This window comes from Macaca thibetana, chromosome 5 (genome assembly GCF_024542745.1).
Source record: "Macaca thibetana thibetana isolate TM-01 chromosome 5, ASM2454274v1, whole genome shotgun sequence".
NCBI lineage: Eukaryota > Metazoa > Chordata > Mammalia > Primates > Cercopithecidae > Macaca > Macaca thibetana.
In genome coordinates this window covers 39,321,454-39,342,217 of record NC_065582.1, presented here as the reverse complement: position 1 = coordinate 39,342,217, position 20,764 = coordinate 39,321,454, and the positions used below count along the sequence as shown (strand labels likewise).

General features: G+C 34.3%; 3 protein-coding genes across 9 annotated transcripts in view; 2 read left to right on the top strand and 1 right to left on the bottom strand.

Moving 5' to 3' along the window:
• RPS3A (ribosomal protein S3A) overlaps window positions 1-20,764 on the top strand; it is a 1,130,248-nt gene that overhangs the window by 500,683 nt on the left and 608,801 nt on the right. The window lies entirely within an intron of this gene.
• LRBA (LPS responsive beige-like anchor protein) overlaps window positions 1-20,764 on the bottom strand; it is a 758,453-nt gene that overhangs the window by 208,486 nt on the left and 529,203 nt on the right. For all 5 annotated transcript variants that reach the window (XM_050791167.1, XM_050791166.1, XM_050791168.1 and 2 more), the window contains 2 exons: window positions 16,855-16,972; window positions 14,434-14,536 (listed from right to left, as the gene is read on the bottom strand). In XM_050791167.1, coding sequence (XP_050647124.1) covers window positions 14,434-14,536; window positions 16,855-16,972 — 221 coding nt within the window. The remainder of the gene's footprint in view (window positions 1-14,433; window positions 14,537-16,854; window positions 16,973-20,764) is intronic.
• MAB21L2 (mab-21 like 2) overlaps window positions 1-20,764 on the top strand; it is a 501,930-nt gene that overhangs the window by 395,839 nt on the left and 85,327 nt on the right. The window lies entirely within an intron of this gene.

Sequence of the window (20,764 nt, the reverse complement as noted above, 5' to 3'; positions counted from 1 at the left end):
ATCCTATTGGTTTTCTTTTTCTGGAGAATGCAGGCTAATAAAAAGTGCTTTGTCAGACACATGATATATAAATGTTTTATCAGTCTGTGGCTTATGTCTTCATTTACTTAGTGATCAATTTTGAAACACAAAAGTTTTACATTTTGGTTGAGTCTAATTTCTCAATTTTTTCTTTTGTGGATTATGCTTTTAGTGTTACATCTGAGAACTCTTTGCCTTTCCCAACATCAGAAAGTTTTTCTCCTATGTTTTCTTTCAGATATTTTATAGTTTTACTTCTCACATATAGGCCTATAATATATTTTGAGTTAATTTTTTTGACTGACATGTGGTAAGCATCAAAATTTTCTTGTATGTAAACATCCAATTTTCTCCACAAATTGTTTAAAGCCTATCTTTTCCTCACTGAATTGTGTTGGCACCTATGCTGCAAAACAATTGACCACAAATGCAAGGATTTATTTGTGTATTGTCAGTTCTCTTCCTTTAATTTATATGCCTATCTTTGTACAATTACCACAACTGAGGACTGAGTACAATGAAAATGAGGAAGGGTGAATTCCCTCAGTATCTTGATAACTGTGGCTCTAGAGTAAGTTTTGAAATCAAGGTACGTCTTCCAATTTTGTTCTTATATTTCAAAATTGTTTAGGCTATTCTAGGTGCATTCATTTCAACTTCCCAATTTCTCCAAAAAAGTCTATTAGGAATTTGATAGGGATTGTATTGATTTTATAGATCTAGGGAAAACTACCCTATTAATTATATTGAGTCTTCTGATCCATGAACATGGAATGTCTCCATTTATTAAGGTCTATTTTTAATTTCTCTTAAAAATGTTTTATACTTTTCATTGCACAAATCTACACTTCTGTGTAGATTTGTGTAAAGAGGGCTACTTTTTTTCTTCACTGATCCATGAACATGGAATGTCTCCATTTATTAAGGTCTATTTTTAATTTCTCTTAAAAATGTTTTATACTTTTCATTGTACAAATCTACACTTCTGTGTAGATTTGTGTAAAGAGGGCTACTTTTTTTCTTCATTTCCAGTACAGATATCTTCAATTTCTCCCTTCCTTCCTCTCTTTCTTCCTTGTTGTACAAGCTAACATCTCCAATGTAATGCTGAATAGAAGTGGTAAAAATGGGAAGACATTTTTACCCTCCTAAACTTTGGGGAAAAGTATTCAGTCTTTCAACTTTAAGTATGATGTCCATATTGGGAGCTTTTTGGTAGATGATTTTTGTCAATTTGTGGAAATTTCTTTAGTTGAAAGTTAGTTGGCCGGGCGCGGTGGCTCAAGCCTGTAATCCCAGCACTTTGGGAGGCCGAGACGGGCGGATCACGAGGTCAGGAGATCGAGACCATCCTGGCTAACACGGTGAAACCCCGTCTCTACTTAAAAATACAAAAAACTAGCCGGGCGAGGTGGCGGGCGCCTGTAGTCCCAGCTACTCGGGAGGCTGAGGCAGGAGAATGGCGTGAACCTGGGAGGCGGAGCTCGCAGTGAGCTGAGATCCGGCCATTGCACTCCAGCCTGGGCGGCAGAGCAAGACTCCGTCTCAAAAAAAAAAAAAAAAAAAAAAAAAAAAAGTTAGTTGAGAGTTTTTAAGCATGAATGTGTGTTAAATTTTCTCAAATGCTTTTTTTATGAAATGACAGTAAGGTTTTTCTCCTTTATAAATACTGGTGCACAACATAAATTGATCTTCAGATTTAAATTAACCGGCGTCCTAGTGATAAAACCCACATGAACATTTTATAAATCCTTTTTATATGCTGCTGAATTTGGTTTCCTAAATTTTATTTTAAAAAATTGTGTCTCTGTTCAGGAGGGAAACTGGCCTATGCGTTTTTCTTGTGAGTTTTCCTGTGGTGTCTTTGTCTGGCAATGGTACTGGGGTGACTGACCTTATAGAATGAGTTGCAAGTGTTTTCTCCCCTCCAATTTTCTGGATGAGTAGGTTAAAGATTTATATCATTTCTAGTTTAAATATTTTATTGCATTAACTAGTAAAGACAAATGGGTCTGGGCTTTTCTTTAAGGAAAGATTTTTAAATTAATAATTCATTTTCTTTACGCGTTATAGGTCCATTCAGATTTTCAATTTATTCTTGAGCCAGTTTTGGCAATTCTGTTTTTCTAAGAATTTGTCCATATCATTTAAGTATCTAATTTGTTGGCATGAAGTTGTCCATGATGTTCCTTTCTACTCCTTTTAATTTCTGTAGGCTCAGGCTGGGCTTGGTGGTTCACACCTGTAATCCCAGCACTTTGGAAGATTGAGGCGGGAGGATCACTTGAGCCCGAGTTCAAGGCCAGCTTGAGCAACATAGGAAGACCTTATCTCTACCAAAAAAAAAAAAAAAATCAAAATATTAGCCAGACATGGTGGCATGTGCCTGTAGTCCCAGCTACTCAGGAGGCTGAAATGGGAGAATGGCTTGAGCCCAGGAGTCTGAGGCTGCAGTGAGCTATAACTGTGCCAACTGCACTCCAGCCAGGGCAACAGAGCAAGATCCTGTCTCTATAAAAGAAGAAAAAGAAACAGGAAAAAAGAATAAAGATTCTATATGCTCAATAGTTATGTCTCTACTTTCACTTCTAATTTAAGTAATTTGTGTCATCTTTCATGGTTAGGTTAAAGTCTGTCAATTTTACTGATCTTCGCAAAGAATCAGCTTTTGTTTCATTGATCTTCTTTAGTGTTTTTGCTTTATGTTTCATTGATTTTTGTTATAATCTTCATTACTCATTTTTTTCTACTTGCTTTGCATTTAGTTTGCTCTCCTCTATTGTCTAAAAGTAGAAGCATCGGTTATTGATTTGAGGAATTTATTTCAGATATGGGTGTTTAAAGCTGTAAATTTTCACTTAATATTACTTTAGCTGCATCGCATAAATTTTGATATGTTATACCTCTGCTGGATATAGGCATCCGAATTAGTAAGCTTCTCAGTCCCATGGGAGAAAGAGTTGCTGGCCATAGAAGTAACCAAAAGCACGAATAGCTACATGGCAGAACGTGTGAGGACAAAAAAAAAAAAAGATGCTCCCAAGCCCAGGAACTCTCTAGGTTCTAGGAGGTATATAGAGGAGGAAGTGGTGCAGACCATGGAACATGGAATCAAAAAAAAATGAAGCCCTCTCCACCACTACCACTCTAGCCACACAGCCTAAGCTCACTCCCTTTTCTGTACTTCTCTAAGCTTCTAACGGCAAAATAACATATCTCCTGGTAGCTGTTACAACCCCTGATATGCATGTATTAAACTCCTTGGTTAGTGCTCCTATAGAAAAAAGAAAATGCCTGAAAACAAGTGATAGGGTTGGGCAAAACTCACAGTGAAACAGAAAAACTAAAATGAAAACTATTGGGTGGCGCCTTTGGGCTGACTCAATATATTTTTGTTATGGCTTAAAACTGGTATCTGCGTGTATATGTTTGCACTGTAAGTGCTCCTGGGTGTCAGAAAGAATACTCCAGATCAAGAACGACAACAGGTAGAAAACTGATAATAGGACTAACTCTCTTGCTGACTGCCATCAGTGGTGAGTCAGGATTTAGCACAATAGTCTCTACCCTCTCATGTCCTACTGGTTGACAAGTCAGAACACTTGGTCTTAATGGCCCTGACTTGTAGTGTTATCACAACGAAACCAAAAGGAGTAGCTCATAAATGCCAACAAAATTCAGGGTCCTGCTTGCCAAGTAAAGCTTCTTGATATTGTGTGGGCAAATTCACAACATTCAATCCTCTGGAGGTCAAAAGCTGCTGTTGCTAAATGTGATGGACAGTTTTCAGTCTACGTCTTACTGATTTCTCATCAGATATTTTCATGTTTAAAAACTATCATCCCTTGGTGATATGGTTTGGATTTGTGTCTCCACCCAAATATCACATCGAATTGTGTATTAGTCCACTCTCACAAACTATAAAAAACTGCCTAAGAAAGACTGGGTAATTTACAAAGAAAAGAGGTTTAATTGACTCCACATGGTTGGGGAGGCCTCAGGAAACTACAATCATGGTGGAAGGCAAAGAAGGAAGCACCTTCTTCAAAGGCAGCAGTCGGGGACGGAGAACCGAGAAAAAATTAAACCATCAGATCTCATGAGAACTCACTCACTATCACGAGAACAACATGGGGGAAACTGCCCCCATGATCCAATCAGGTCCTCCCTTGACATGTGGGGATTATAATTTGAGATGAGATTTGGGTGGGGACATAGAGCAAAATCATATCAAATTGTAACCCCCAGTGTTGGAGGTGGGGCCTGGTGGGAGGTGATTATATCACGGGGTAAATTTCCTCCTTGCTGTTCTCATGACAGTGAGTGAGTTTTCACGAGATCTGGTTGTTGAAGAGTGTGTGGCACTCCCCTCCCCGCTTCTTCCTCATGCTCCTGCCATATAAGATATGTCTGCTTCCCCTTCACCTTCTACCATGATTGTAAGTTTCCTCTCCAGCCATGCTTCCTTATAGCCTGAGGAAACATGAGCCAATTTAACCTCCTTTCTTTACCCAGTTTCAGGTATCTCTTTACAGAGGTATGAGAACAGACTAATACACTTGGCATCATACTTTCCTGGGTTTCCTATCTTTTGAGCCACTCTTGTTTTTGCTCTTAGTGTTGTTGTTTTTTGGGGGGGCAGGGATGTCCTGTTTCCCTTACCTAACCTTTACATGCTGAGGTTTTCCAGATGCAGCCCTAGTTCCTGTTGGCATTCTACAATCTCTCCCCAGATGAACTCACTCCCTCTCATGGCTTCAAATTTCATATACATGGTAGTGACTCTCAATTACTAGGCCTTTCTTTTGAGCTCTCAACCTACCTGTTTATATCTAGCTTCCTATTCAACATCTCAATCTGGACGTCTCTCAGGGGTTCCAGTTTCAAGGACCTAAAATTGAACTCATTTTCTGTCCATCTACCTCCTCCCCACAACCCCAGCCATGGGGATGGAAGGATGTTTATACAAATACTGTTTGTCCAGTATTCCTAATCTCAGTAAATGCCACTGAGCAGCTCGAGCTGAGACTTGAGTATTGACTAAACATATTGAACATCTCCCTTTGTCATCACCCCCCAAATCGCTGAGTCTTATAAATTACATTTCTTAAAAATCTCTAAACAAAAATGTCTCTCTTCAGCTACATTATCAACATCACATATCATCCAGATGTCTTCAGTAGGCTCTGGTCTTATATAAATAACACCCTCTTCCTAATATCACTAAGTTCCAGTGATACTTGCTTTCCAGCATTTCTTAGAACACTAGAAGCTCCCTGTCTTGCTTCAGGGCCTTTGCATATACTACGCCTTTGTTCAAAGAACAGCTGGTTGTATTTCTTCAAATCAAAACTTAAAAGTCACATAGGAAGATATTCCTGGTTATCTTATCCAAAGCAACCGATCTCCACTCCACGAATCACTACTACAACACTCTAATTATATCCTTCCTGTCATTTATCACAGCTATTTAGTTTACATGTTTGTTTTAAAAATGTATGGGTAAAATGGTATCTATCTTGTACATTGCTGAGTGCTTGACACATTATAACTGAAAATCTATTTAAGAAACTGATTAATAAATTAAGACTTATAGGCTGAGCACGGTGGCTCATGCCTATAATCCCAGCAGTTTAGGAGGTTGAGGTGGCAGGATCACTTTAGCCCAGGATTTTGAGATCAGCCTGGACAATGGAGCAAGACTGCATCTCTTACAAAAAAAAAAAAAAATTAGCCAGGCATAGTAGCATATGCCTATAGTACCAGCTAATGGGAAGCTGAGGTGAGAGAATTGCTTGAGCCCAGCAGGTTGAGCTGCTGTGACTGTACCACTGCAATCCAGCACTCCAGCCTGGGTGACACAGCAAGACCCTGTCTTAAATAAATAAATAAATAAATAAATAAATAAATAAAAAGGACATCTAGCTTTAACTGTGGGAGAACATTACAAAACATTCCCAGGTATGAAAACATGTACTAGGTGTGATAAACAAATCTTTTCTAAAATAAAGAGAAAATTGGTTGAAAAAGACTTTTTAACTAGCATAAGGAAATCTACTATGCTCCTCTGGGCTGCTTCTTCCTGAACTCTGAAATCCTCATTAAATTATAAAAAGTATCTAATCAAAAGCATTACTGGTATTGTAAGGCAATATTGCTTATAATCCAGAAGGATCACTTTATTTGCCCCATTTACATAAAAGTTGTGACCTGTGGTGGTTTTGAAATATATCCTCAAGAGGTGGAGCTTAATTCCCCTCCCCTGGAGTTTGGGCTGTATTTAGTGACCCACTTGTAATGAATACAATGTATCTGAAATAATGGTATATAACTATCAAGAGTAAGTAATAAAAAAAAAACGGGGGCTTCTGCTTCATTCTCTCTTGGATCACTTGCTTTGCAGGAAGCCAGCTCCCATGTCATGTAGACACTCCAGTAGCAGATGGAAAAACTGACTTGGTAAGGAACTGAGGCCTACCGCTAAGGAGCTCATGAGAGATTCCTTTGAGAGCCATCCAGCCACAGGCTGGTTGTAGCTACTACTAACATCCTAGCTGATGTCTGTACATTCTATCGCAATTGCATTTGTAATAGGATGTTGTCTTAAAATTTTAAAATAAACACTGATCAAAAGTAGCTCAAATCAATACCAACTTAGGTATGCTAAAAGTAAACTGTAGGTTTCCACTGCTAATATGTTTCAATCAATAGAAAAATCCCAGTGTTCGCTCTTTCCAGTTCTTAAATTAGTTAACTAAATTGTATTGATGATGAATCAATACCTACTATGAAAGGAAATAATTAGTAATTATGCTATTTCAATGTAGTCCCAGCACACAGAAAAAAAATGCATATGCCTACACTCTCCCAATACCCTATACCATGACAGAGAATTTGCCGATTTAACATTTCTCTCAGATACTTATTAGGTTACTTTCAACAATATAAATGCTAGTTATTAAGTCCATACATTCAAATACAAAACTAATATGTGAACTCTGATTTACCAGAGGTTACAGATATAGGTTTTAATTACATATAGTTACAAAATCCTTAATCTATAGATTTAACATTATATTAAATAAAAAATTATATGATATAATAGAGCAAAATCCAATCTTTTATCAAAATGATTAAAAGTTTTAATCAGATTTACCATGTGTATATTAAATAATACCATAGTACATACTAAAATGATTATAATAAATACTTCTTTTAAAAAAGCATCACATGTACAGATGTAATAAGCACTTTTGGCTTAGGTATTTTTAAATATGCTTAGAGAGCTTATCTTTCAATAATCTTGATTGGAGTATAATTAATTTTTTACTTTTATTTAAACATTTTTACATAGATGTAATAACTGTACATATTTATGGTGTACACAGTGATGTGATACATATAGGACACTGATCAGATCAGGTAATTAGGACATCCATTATCTCAAACATTTATCATTTATTTGTGTTAGCAACAGTCAAAATCCTCCTCCTAGCTATTTGAAACTATGTATTACTGCTAACCCTAGTCATCCTACAGTGTTACACAGAACTTTAGAATTTATTCCTCAGTCCACCTCTTATTTTGTATCCTTTAACAAATCTCTCCCTATCTCTCCCTCCCCACTACCCTTCTGATCCTCTAGTATCCACTGTTCTACTTTTTACTCATTGGAGATTAACTTTTTGGTAGCTTCCACATATGAGTGAGAACATGCAGTGTTTAACTTTCTGTGCCTGGCTTATTTCACTTAATATAATGTCCTCCAGGTCCATCCATGCTGCCACTAATGACAAGATTTCATGTTTTTTAAGGCTGAATAGTATTCCATTGTGTACATGTGCCATCTTTTTCTTATCCATTTATCAGCTGTTGAACACCACTGATTCCATATCTTGGCTAGTGTGAACAGTGCTGCAATAAACATGGGGGTGCAGATGTGTCTTCAATGTACTGATATCCTTTAGTGTGGATAGATGTCCAGTAGTGAGAACTCTGGATCACATGGGAACACTATTTGTGGTTTTTTGAGGAAGAGATATAATTTAATACCATAATATTTGTCAAACTTAAGTGTACAATTTGATGGGATTTGAAAATATATATATATATATATGTGTGTGTGTGTGTGTATATATATATTTGTGTAACCACCACCACAGTCAACATACACTTTAAAAGGTCCCTCATAACCCTCTGCAGCCAATTTCCTTGCCCCAACTCCTGGCCCCTAGTAACCAATAATCTGCTTTCTGCTACTGTGTTGTTTTGCTTTTTTCAATAATTTCATATAAATAAAACCACAGTCTATAGCTATGATGTATGAAGCCCATAATGTTTAATTTCTTTCATTTAGCACAACACTTTTGAAATTCATCCATGTTGCTGCATGTACCAGTAATCATTTCCTTTTTATTTCTAAGTGGTATTTCATTTATTCCATTGTATAGAGGTACAGCAATCTGTTTAGCCACTCACAGTTGATGGGCATCAAAAATGTTTACAGTTTGGGACTAGAATAAAACTGCTATTAATATTTGCTTAAAAGTAAATGTGAATATGTATGTTTTCATTACTCTTGAAAATTGCCTAGGAATGGAATTAGTACGATATACATTAAGTTCCTAACCTGTACATCCTCATTAATATTACACATTCTTTGTTGTTGTTTTTGAAAATCAGGCTTGCTGAAGAATAATTTACACAGAGAAAAATTCATTATTTTTAGGTGTACAATATAATGAGTTTTCTAAACAGAGAGAGTTGTGTAAGAACATCAATTATGACATGGAATATTTCCATGATCCCCAAAAGTTCCTCTTATTCTCCCTTGTATGCAATTCCTCCTCTTTTCCCATAGCTCTTAGCAATCACTGCTCTGTTTTCAGTCCCTAACAGTTTTGCTTTTTCCAGAATGTCATATAAATGGAATCATACAGCATGCAGATGCAGCCTTTTGCGTTGGCTTTGTTCACCTAGTATAATATTTTCAAATTCATCTGTGTTGTTGCATGTATTAGTACAGGACTTCATTCCTTTTATTTCTAAGTATTATATAGATTCCATTGTGTGGATTTATCACAGTTTGTCCATTTACCAGTTGATAACCATCTTGGTTATTTCCAATTTTTGTGATTATTAATATAGCTGCTATAAATATTCATGAAGCAGTCACTGCATGAACATATATTTTCATTCCTCTAGGGCAGGAGACCTAGAGTGAGACTTCTAGGATGTATGAGAAAATGTATGGTTAATTCTATATGAAACTGCCAAATTGTTTACAAAGAGGTCATACCACTTTACTTTCCCATCAATAACATGTGAGGTTCCAGTTACCTTGTATACTGCTCTTGGTATTGTTAGATTTTTTAAAAGTTATTCGAATAGGTATGTCATGGGATCACACTGTGGTTTTAATTGGCATTTCTCAGATGACTAATGATGTTTGGCTTCTTTTCATGTGTTTATTTGGCATCTATATCTATTCTTTGTTGAAGTATCTGTTCAAAACTTGTTTTTTTTTTTTTTTGGTTTTTTCTTTTTTTTGGTAGCCAGGTTATCTTGTTTTATAGCGTGTTTCCTACATATCCTGGATGTAAGTCTTTTATCACACATAAGTTGAACAAATACTTTAACCCAGTCTGTGGCGTATATTTTCATTTTCTTAAGAGTTGGCATTTCAAAGCAAATGTTTTTTATTTTAATGAAATCAATTAAAGATTTTAAGAAATATTTACCTCATTCAAGGTCACAAAGATTTTTCTCCTATGTGTTCTTTCAAGAAGTTCTACTTTTAGCACTTATGTTTGTCTACACTACATTTTTTTCTGTTACATTTTGAGTTAATTTATATGTAAAGTAACAGGTGAGGTTCTTTTTCTTTTTAGATATGGCTAACCAATTGTTCATCATCATTTGTTAAAAAGATCATTTGTTAAAAAGATGGACATACCTTGACATCTTTGTCAAAAATCAAATTGATCATAAATGTTTGAGTCTATTTCTGAACTCTGTTACAGTCCATTGGTTTACATGAGTCTATCCTTAAATAACAAGCTATCCTAAAGAATGTAGTTTTACATTAAGTCTTCTGTTTTTTTCTCAAAATTGTTTAAACTATTCTGGAATATTTACAATTTCACTTAATTTTAGAATCAGCTTGTCAATCTCTTTTTTTCCTTTTTTTAAATTAAAAAAAAAAATACAGATGGGGTCTCCCTATGTTGCCCAGGCTGGTCTTGAACTCCTAAGCTCAAGTAATTCTCCCACATGGGCTTTCCAAAGTGCTGAGATTATAGGTGTGAGCCACCATGCCTGGCTATCTTGCCAATGTCTTTAAAAAAGAAAGAAAGAAAGAAAAAGCTTGTTCAGATTTTGGATAGGGCTGCTTTGGACCTCAGATCAATTTTGGAGAAAACTGACATCTCAATAATACTGAGTCTTCCAATCCATGAGCATAGTATAGTACATCTCTCCATTTTTAAGTTTTAATTCTCCAAAACAGTTTTATAGTTTTCAGTGAGCAGGTCTTATGCATACATTTTCAAATTTATCTATATGTATTTATTTTTTGATAGTATTTAGACACTAGTTTTAATTTCAGTTTCTGATTCTTCATTGCTAGCATTTCATCAAGGATAAAATTGAGTTTTGTTTATTGACCCAGTATGCTAGGAACAGCTAAACTCATTTATTAGTTCTAACAGCTGTTGTTTTTTTTTTCCTCATAGATTCTCTGGGACTTTCCACATAAACAGTCAAGAATATGTGCTAAAAAGACTATTTCATTTCTTCCTTTCCAATTAGGATGGTCTGCAGTTCCTATTTCTTGAAATGCCTTTGTATGCATTTAGTGTTCAGGTAATGCTGGTCTCATATAATGTTGTTAGGAATTTAATCTCCTTTTCTATTTTTTGCAAGAGTTTGTGTAGAAATAGTATTATTTCTTCATTAAACATTTGATAGAATTCATCTGAACTACAAGTTTTCTCTGAGGTAAGGTCTTTTACTACAATTCAGTTTCCTTTGTAGAGCTATTAAGGTTAACCATTTCTTCATTAGTGATATTTGATAGCTTGTGCCTTTCAAGGAATCTATTTCATCTAAGTTGTCTAATTTAGTAGCATAAATTTGTTCATAATATTTCTTTATTTTTCTTTTAATATCTGCAGTATCTGATGTTCCCTCCTTTATTCTCGATATTTTTATGTCTTCTCTTTCTGCATAAGTCTTTGCTAGATATTTACTATTAATACAAAATTAATCTTGTCAAGAGACAGCTTTTCATTACATTGAATTTTTCCTCTATCATTTATTTTTATTATTTTTTTCTTTCTTCAGCTTACTTTGACTACATGTGCTCCTCTTTTTTCCCACGTTCTTCAGACTGAAGCTAAGATCATTGATTTTAGGCAATGATCCTCTCCTCCTTCCCTCCTGCTTCCCCTCTCCCTTCTTAAATAAAATCATTTAATGCTATAATTCTATACTAGGCACTTCTTTACCTTCATGTTAAACATTTCTATAGGTTGTGCTGTTATATTTTCAATTAGTTACAATATTTCTAATATCCCTTGTAATTTCATCTCTGGCCCATGTTTTATGTAGAAGTACGTTAATTTCCAAATACTCAAGAGATTTTCCAAAAACCTTTCTATAACTGATTTCTGTTTGTAATTAACCAGAGATCCAAGATCTCAATCTTTCTAAACATTTTGAGGCTTGTTTTAGGACTGAATATGGTCAATGTGACAAATGTTCTATGTGTATTTAAAATGAATGTATTTTGCGCAGTTGACTAAAATGTTTTATACATGTGACATAGATCAAGGTGGTTAATAATGTTCCAGTCTTCAGTACACTTACTGATTTTTTGTCTACCTGTTCTCTAAATTACTGACATAATAGGGAGAGGTTGTCTATATTTCATTCCACTTCTATCCATTTTTGTCTTATGAATTTTGAAGCTCTATTTTTAGATGTATGTAAATTTAAGATCATCGTTTTGATGAACTGGTTCTTTTATCATTATGATATGTCACTTTTTCCTCTGATAATATAATGCTTTGTTTGGTAATTTGGTAATTGTTATGGGTTGAATTATGACTCCTTAAAAGTCCTATGTTGAAGACCTAACTCTCAGTACCTCAGAATGTAACAATTTGCAGAAAGAATATTTTCAAGTTAAAATGAAGTCATCAGGGTGGGCCCAAGTCCAACATGACTGGTGTCTTTGTAAAAGAGGGAAACCTGGACAGAGACATACATAGAGGGAAAACAATGTAAAGAGACACAGGGAGAAGAGAGGCATCTAAAAACCAAGGAGAGAGGCCTGGAACAGATCCTTCCCTCACAGTCCTCAGAAGGAACCAACACTGATGAAAACTTCATTTTGGACTTCTAGCCTCCAAAACTGTGAGAGAACACATTTCTGTTGTTTAAGCCACCCAATTTGTGGTACTTTGTTATGACAGTCCTAGAAAACTAATATAGTAATGATAGGACTAGCTGGCTGTTTTTATTAAGGTAGTGTTTGCATGGTATACCTCTGTTCTGTCCATTTACCTTTAACATATAAATGTATTTATATTTAAACAGGGCTTCTTGGTTGCCAGAGTCAGAGGAGTGGGAGAAATGGGGAGATGTGGTCAAAGTGTACAAACTTTTCATTGTAAGATGAGTAAGTTCTGGGAATCTAATGTTTAATATGAAGATTATAGTTCATAATATTAAACTGCATATTTAAATTGCTAAGAGAGTAGATCTTTAAGTATTCTCACCACACACACACACACACACACACACACAGAGGTAACTGTGAGGTGATGGATATGTTAATTAACTTGAATGCAGTAATCATTTAACAATGTATATATGTATCAAATCATCATGAGGTAGACCTCAAATATATATAATTTATACTTGTGAATTACAACTCAATAAAGCTGGAAAAAAATACCTACTGAAAAAGAAAAAAAAGAGTTGGTTTCTTCTAGGCAGCACATAAATGAGTATTGCCTTTTTATGCAATTTGGTTTCTTCCTCCTTTAAATTATATAGCTTAGGCAAATAATACTTCAAGGTAGCACAATTTTTTTATTATTTTATAAATAAGACATTGGTCATAAAACTTCAAATAAAAAATACATAAATAACTTTACCACAGCATTTTTTATAATAATGAAAACATGGAAATAAAGCAAATCTTCACCAATGAGGGAATTAATCAATTTTGGTATATTTATATTCCAGACTATTAGCAACCAATAAAAATTATGGGTTTTTTTGTCTTGTATACATCACAAAATAGCTAATTTGAGCAAATTAATTTATCCATTACCTCATATATGTATCATTTTTTGTAATCTACTCTCCACAATTTTTAAGAAAACAATACGCTGTTACTAACTATAGTCTCTACGCTTAGGATAGATCTCTTCAACTTATTCCTCCTAACTAAAATTTTGTATCCTTTGACCAACATCTCCCCAGTCACCCCACCCCTAACCTTGGTAACCACCATTCCACTCTCTACTTCTATGAGTCTAACTTTTTTAGATTTCACATATTTAGATCACACAGTATTTGTCTTTCTGTGTCTTGCTTATTTCACTTAACAAAATGTCCTCCGGGTTCATCCATGTTGTTGTAGATAACAAGATTTCCTTCTTTTTAAAGACTGAGTAGCATTCCACAGCATATATACACAACAATATTTTCTTTATTCATCAGCTGATGTACACTTAGGTTGATTTCTGTATCTTGGCTATTGGGAGTAAAGCTGCAATGAAAACAGTAGTGCAGATATCTCTTTGACATACTGTTTTCATTTCAATTAGATATACACCCAGGAGTGGCATCGCAGGATCATGTGGTATTTCTGTTTATACGTGTGTGTACCATTATGACATATATCGTGTGTGTGTGTATTTATACACACATATACCATTATGATATATATTATATATGTATCTTTGAAAATAGCAATTATATCTATATATATACATATAAATATATTTCATGAAAAGTTAGTAAACTTTCCATAAAAGAGATAAATAGTAAATCTTACAAAATATATTTTTCTTGGGGTAGGGTTAGGCAATCTTTTATTTAATGATTATTTGTTAAATATATACTCTGCTAGACACCATACCATATACTAGGGAAAACAGTATATTATAATGCAGTTTAGTCAAAAGAAAACTTAAAACAGTACATTATAATGCAATTCAGTCAAAAGAAAATACTAATAATCATTATTTACTATGAAACATAAAACAGAAAGTTATAAATTTAGAAATAAGTGAGAACACTAATACAAATCAATGTTAATAAGAATATTAATACTGGTTAATTAATACAACTATTAAGACAGATCACTTTCCCTAAGTTTCTCATATAAAACAGTACCTGGTTTGAGGCAATCCAAAACTTGTACCAACGCCAACACGAGGTAGATAGTTAACCACTTTCTTTACTGTTGCAGGGTCTGGGAAGTTGAACATTACAGCAACTACAACAAATAATTTTTAAAAATCAGAACACAGTATAACTTCCCTTCTGGAAAACTGACTCCTTGGTCCAATAAAATATTTACTTTTAATTCAGGTATCTATTCAATCTAATTCTTACTACATTCCTTTTATATGGTATATATCAAGTTTTAGTATTAATATGCCAGTGGTAATATTCATTTCACTTATAAACTCCTTTACCATAGACAGTTCTTTCCTAAATACTATTAGGAGTTATAACAGTTGATGTTGCATTGATGTGACATGAAGTTGAGATTATGAGACATGATAATAATAATGATAATGATAGCTGAGATAATGTGACATGAAGCTGCAACTTTAAATTTACAAAAATGAATTTTGGCAAGTCAAAGGTATTTCTAGGAATTTCTAGAAACAAATGTTAAAAATTTAAGTTCATATAGTTAAACAACTAACACTAAAAAACCACCAATATACCTATGAAATAATCAGTTACATTTATTTCCAATCATTTTTAAAACAGTCTTTTTACAATGTCTATATGTTTATCTTTCATGTGTCCAATGAGCAAATGTTCATATAATCCAAAACAATGTATGACCTGAAGGAAAATTTTTCCTCTGTGGTTAAAAATCAAATTTAAACGTTTTCTCATCCTATTTCAATAATTTCACATACATGAGAATACCAAGAAGCATATGTCAATATGTAAATATATTTAGCATATAAATGTTAATCTATGAGAGTAATCTATAAATTTTTACCCATCTTAAAGAACATGAAAGTAAAATCACACAATCATGAGAGAGTTTAGAAGATATTCATTTGGTCAGTCATGGAATTTTAACTTCAATATCAGAATCATATGTAAGCTACAAGCGCTCATCTAGAAGATGGTCCTTCTTCTCTACCAAGCCTTAAAAAATACTTAAAGCCAAAAAAAAAAAAAATTACCAATGTTGTCGCAATTTTTAAACACTGGCATTGTCAACAAGTTTCAGGTATTCAGGTAAATAAGTAATCAATCATTCACTAACCACCTACAACATATTTAGTAATGTTATATATATACACATACACATAAGAATATATACACACACATAAGAATATATATAATACATATTATATATGAGAAGAATATATATTTAATTATATATAAGAATATATATTATATATATGAATATATATTATATATTATATATATTCTTATCTGTGTGTGTGTATGTATACTTTAAATAAGCCTCCTTTACATATCCACTATTACACTGAATTCAGGGGGAAAAAATAAACAGACGAAAAAACCATCATAGGTTATGGCAGATGGTCAAGGCCATGAGGCAAAGGCAACAGAAAAACACACATATAAAAACAAGCATGCATAAGAAATTTCAAAGAAAGAAAATGAATGAGGATGAGCAAGTAATAAATATTCTAAGATTGAAGCCCCTTTGGGACAGCAAGGATGCGGACTGAAATAAAGTATGAAACATTCTCTTGATTATTTCCCTAGAATAATGATTACATTAGAAGAAGAGGTATGTGCCAGGAGGAGATCAAAAAGGAAAGGGAAAAATATTTTCCCAAAGAAATTTGTGTTCCCTAAAGACAAATAATTTCATAAAGGAAAAACAAGATGTGTGTGTGGGATATATGCAGGCATGTGTACCTTTAAAAATAACCGTCAAACCATGTATATATAATACAAGGAATATGTACAATAAATCAGTAGGTTTTACATATATTCCATTGTATGCCTCCACCCATACCAAATGAAGCTTTTCCTTCAAGTTCAACTTGTCTCCCCTTCTTGTCTTAATGGATTTCACCAAGTTCCATTGTAAAACCACAAATCAAATTTTAGTTCAACTTTCAAGAATGATGAAATACAGAGCAAACAGAACAGTTCAGTATCATTTTCTCATGGTTCCTTTATAAACGAAATATATCAGACAAGAGATTAAATAGATGTATGAATCATTAAATCATCCTCTCCTCTCCCCCAAATGCAGCCACCTTCCAGAAGGAATGTAAGCATCAAAGCAATGCTCAGGACATCAAAATTCCTCTTCAAACCGATTAAATGGTTATGTATTCCTTATGTTTATAAAGCCTTATATCAATTTGTGATATGGCAAAAAAAAATTACAAATGATTCTATTAATAATCAAGGTGGGAAAAAACCATGAAGAAGCATTTGGTACAAAAAAAGAGGTCACCAGAACAGAGGGTAGGCTACAAATTACTATCTAAATTGAAGCAATATGGTATGTTCAAAAATGAAATCTTAAAGAGATGGAAGTTAGCTCTGTAACAATGTACTTCTGTAACATATTACCTCTGTTTGCCATAAAGATCTCCAGGGCTGTATTTTGCAAAAGATAACGACGAGAAAAGATTGATCGTATCTCTGTGAACAGCCATTTTCCATGCAGCCCTTCTGTATACGCCAGGATCTAATGAGGAAAAAAATCATCCCAGGTAAGTAACAATACTTGTTTTTTGTTGTTGTTTCTTTCCCCAATTAAAATAGAAAAGACCCTATTAAGAAAAATAATTTTTAAGAAAAAGGATTTAATAGTTACTGACATAATTTGGAGATGAAGAAAATAAACTAATTTATGGAAAAGAAGTTTAAATAAAAAAGCAAAGTAAAATTATAAAACATTTAAGTATATATTTGGGCTTTTAAAAACAATGATATAATCTACTGCTTCTGAGGAAATACGTATTGCATCATTTACTGATTGATTTTTAAACCACATTATGAAACATGAAACTTCAGATAAAATCTTAGAAACAAAAAGACCTCAAAAGAGGCCACATATGCTTATAAAACACATACACAATTCAGTTTCACATGATTATAATTTGCCCAATAACACTTTTACATACATTATAATACAAATATATTAAGTTCATAACTTTACAAAATGACACTTTTAAGGTCACTGTTAAGGCAACAGTCATTCAGAAAGTGCAAAGACTATATAGAGGTTAAGTATCATTTTGTCAGCTAAAGCTAAACACAAACCTGCAAATGAACTTAGCATAATCTCCCTATGGGATAGGTGGTTGTCAGAGTAACTTGTTACAATTCTTGTCATCCCAAGTGACAGACAGAGTTGCTTAAAATGCCTTGCCAATTCAAAGTAATCCTGTCTTTAGTTCTAAGCCACTTTGTTGCTTTGTTATTCAAGTTTTGTTTTTCAAAAAGTTCATTTCAAAAGCTAAATTGTGAAAATGTTAAGGGAAAACCAGACTCAGCATTTCTCTACACCTGTACTATACATAATACATAAGAAAATGAGATGCCTTTCTATCAAAACCTGATATTCTGTGAAAGCAAATTAAGTTAAAAAATTAAGACATATCTCTCAAAAGTAACCACTATTAAAAATTACAAATGAAACATCTGATTATGATACTGCATTGTAGGAATAAAGATGGGATGAACAAAGAGGAAAAAATAAACAATAGTAAAAATTTATCCTTCTCAAACTGTTTTTCCTTTATTCATTTTCATTTTCAAAATCCTAATGGCAAATAAATCTACATTTTCAATGCAGAATGTAGTTTTTTTTGGAAAAAAAAGAGTAGCAAACCTTATTAAAGTCAGTAAGTATGTATTTCAGTCTTTCTACAAAAATGATTCTATTTCTGACACCACAGAATCTAGAAATAAAATGGATATAACTCTAAGGGGGAGTGTTTCTTAAAAATACAAAACAAAAAGTTCAAAGGACAAGATAATCATGCATGCAGTTTTGAAATGGATGACAGAGAAATCCTACTAATTCAATAATATAATCAATACCTATGTAAAATAAAGGTAAATGAACAGGAAAAGAGAGGACAAAAATATTAATATCACTCTCAGAGATTGCATGTATCTCTTTCTCTCACTTTGATCAGACATACCACCAGTTGGTCTATGGCCCCAGAGTCTTCAGAGGCCTCCATTTGTTCTCTCTTTTATTTTTACCTCTGAAGTCTACTATGACCAGAGGACCCTTCGCCTCAAAATTTTAAAATATAAATCAGATCACATCATTCCTGTATTTAATAGCATCCAGTGACTTCCCATGACATATATAATAAACTCTTAAGCTCTTTATAATTGCATAAAGCCTCATATCTGGGACTGTCTGATGAGCTCAACTCATTCTTCCTCAGGGCCTTGTTTTGTCCTTGTTTTCCACTCTGCCTGGAATGTTCTCCCAAATCTCCACATGGTTCAATCAGTCTCACATTTAGACTTCTCCTCTTATGTCACCTCTGCAGTGAAGCCACAGGATCTAAACCCCAGTAACTCTATTAACAACTCATCCCACCCCAAACTTATCAGATTTTCTTCATAATACTTATCACTACCTGAAATTTTAAATATTAATTTAATTTTCGAGACAGGGTCTTATTCTGTCACCCAGGCTGGAGTGCAGTGGTGTGATCACAGCTCACTGCAGCCTCAACCCCCTAGGCTCACATGATTCTCCCATCTCAGCCTCTCGAGTAGCTGGGACCACAAGCATGTGCCACCACATCTGGCTAACTTTTAACATTTTTTTTTGTAGAGATGAGGTCTCACTATGTTGCCCAGGGGGGCCTTGAACTTCTGGGCTCAAGTGATCCTCCTGCCTCAGCCTCCCAAAGTGCTGGGATTATAGGCATGGACCACTACAACTGGCTACTAACTGAAACTATAATATTTGCTTGCTAGTCTATTGCCTCTTCAGCACTAGAATACTAGAATCTAAGTTCTATTACAGCAAAGACTTTGAATACACCCTACTTCCAATGCCTAGAAAAATATCTGGCATGAAGTGGCAATTTTCAGATTGACTAAATCAATCAATATATGGCAACCTTCACTCCATATTTGACCCGCATGGTATTTTAACAAAATTTCACATGGTTGAAAATAGTTAAGAAAACAGATATTTGCAAAAATATTCGGATTTCTGTCTTCTCAAGAAAAAACTAGGGTATCCGGCAAACCTGGATCTATATGCCACATAGTAACAACTGGCAATGCGCTCTCCATTTTGGTACCATTTTTCACTTCACTTATTATTCACTAATGTAATGTGAGCATTCACTCATTTACTATTATCCACCTAGCTTCCATTGGTACTTGAGTTTGCTACCCTGGATTTACCAAATATTAGAGAATCTAATATATATTCTGCAACATTTATAGTCCAATGTATCCATAAGAAAAACAAGAGCCAGGGCCAGTGGCTTACACTGGTAATTGCTGAGCTTTGGGAGGCCAAGATGGGAGGACTGCTTGAGGCCAGGCAACATAGCAAGACCCCACCTACACAAAAAATTAAATAATTAGCTGGGCGTGGTAGCACGCACCTGTAGCCCTAGCTACTCAAGAAGCTGAGATGGGAACATCACTCAAACCCAGGAATTCGACGGCACAGTAAGTGATTGCGCCACTGCACTCCAACCTGGGCAACAATACGAGATCCTGTCTCTAAAAAAGAAAAAAAAAAGAAAAACGAGGCCTAGACATGTTAAATATATGAAACAAAATTCCTTGTCAAGTTAGTGGCAGAATCTTGCCTATTCCCAGGTTTTCTAATCCAAAAATACAGAGCTACCATTGTATATGCCACATTGCCACATTTTTAAGAAAGGATGAAACATCTGTTAAACTAGAACCCAATTAACTGCTTAAAATTTTCCTTCACTTGGGTTAAAGAGGGAAGAGGAAAATCAAAGGAAAACAAACAAAAAAATCTTTTAAACTCTTTGATAAGTCAGGAATATCACACACTGGTCTGAAAATTCTACCCTTTGTATCTATAGAACTATATAATAACATCTGTTGCTCATAATAGTGAATTCACTCGTTGCAAAGTCATGATCATACAACTAAAGATTTAATCACATTCTAGATTACTATATTTATTAGGAGAAATGAGTATACTACAGCATTGTTATAAGATTTTTAATGTACTGAAACAGTTTTCTGATTAAACGAAATATACCATTTATATTCCATTCCCTTAAACAGTATGGTTATTCAAAGATCTGCTTGAAACACAGCAAGTGTCATAGTCCTTTAAAACCTGTTTTACTCCAATGTCAAAAATACTCAGTAGTAGGCCCGGCGCTGTGGCTCACACCTGTAATCCCAGCACTTTGGGGGCCAAGGCGGGGAGTTCACGAGGTCAGGAGATGGGGACCATTCTGTCTAACAAGGTAAAACCCCGTCTCTATTAAAAAAAAAAAAA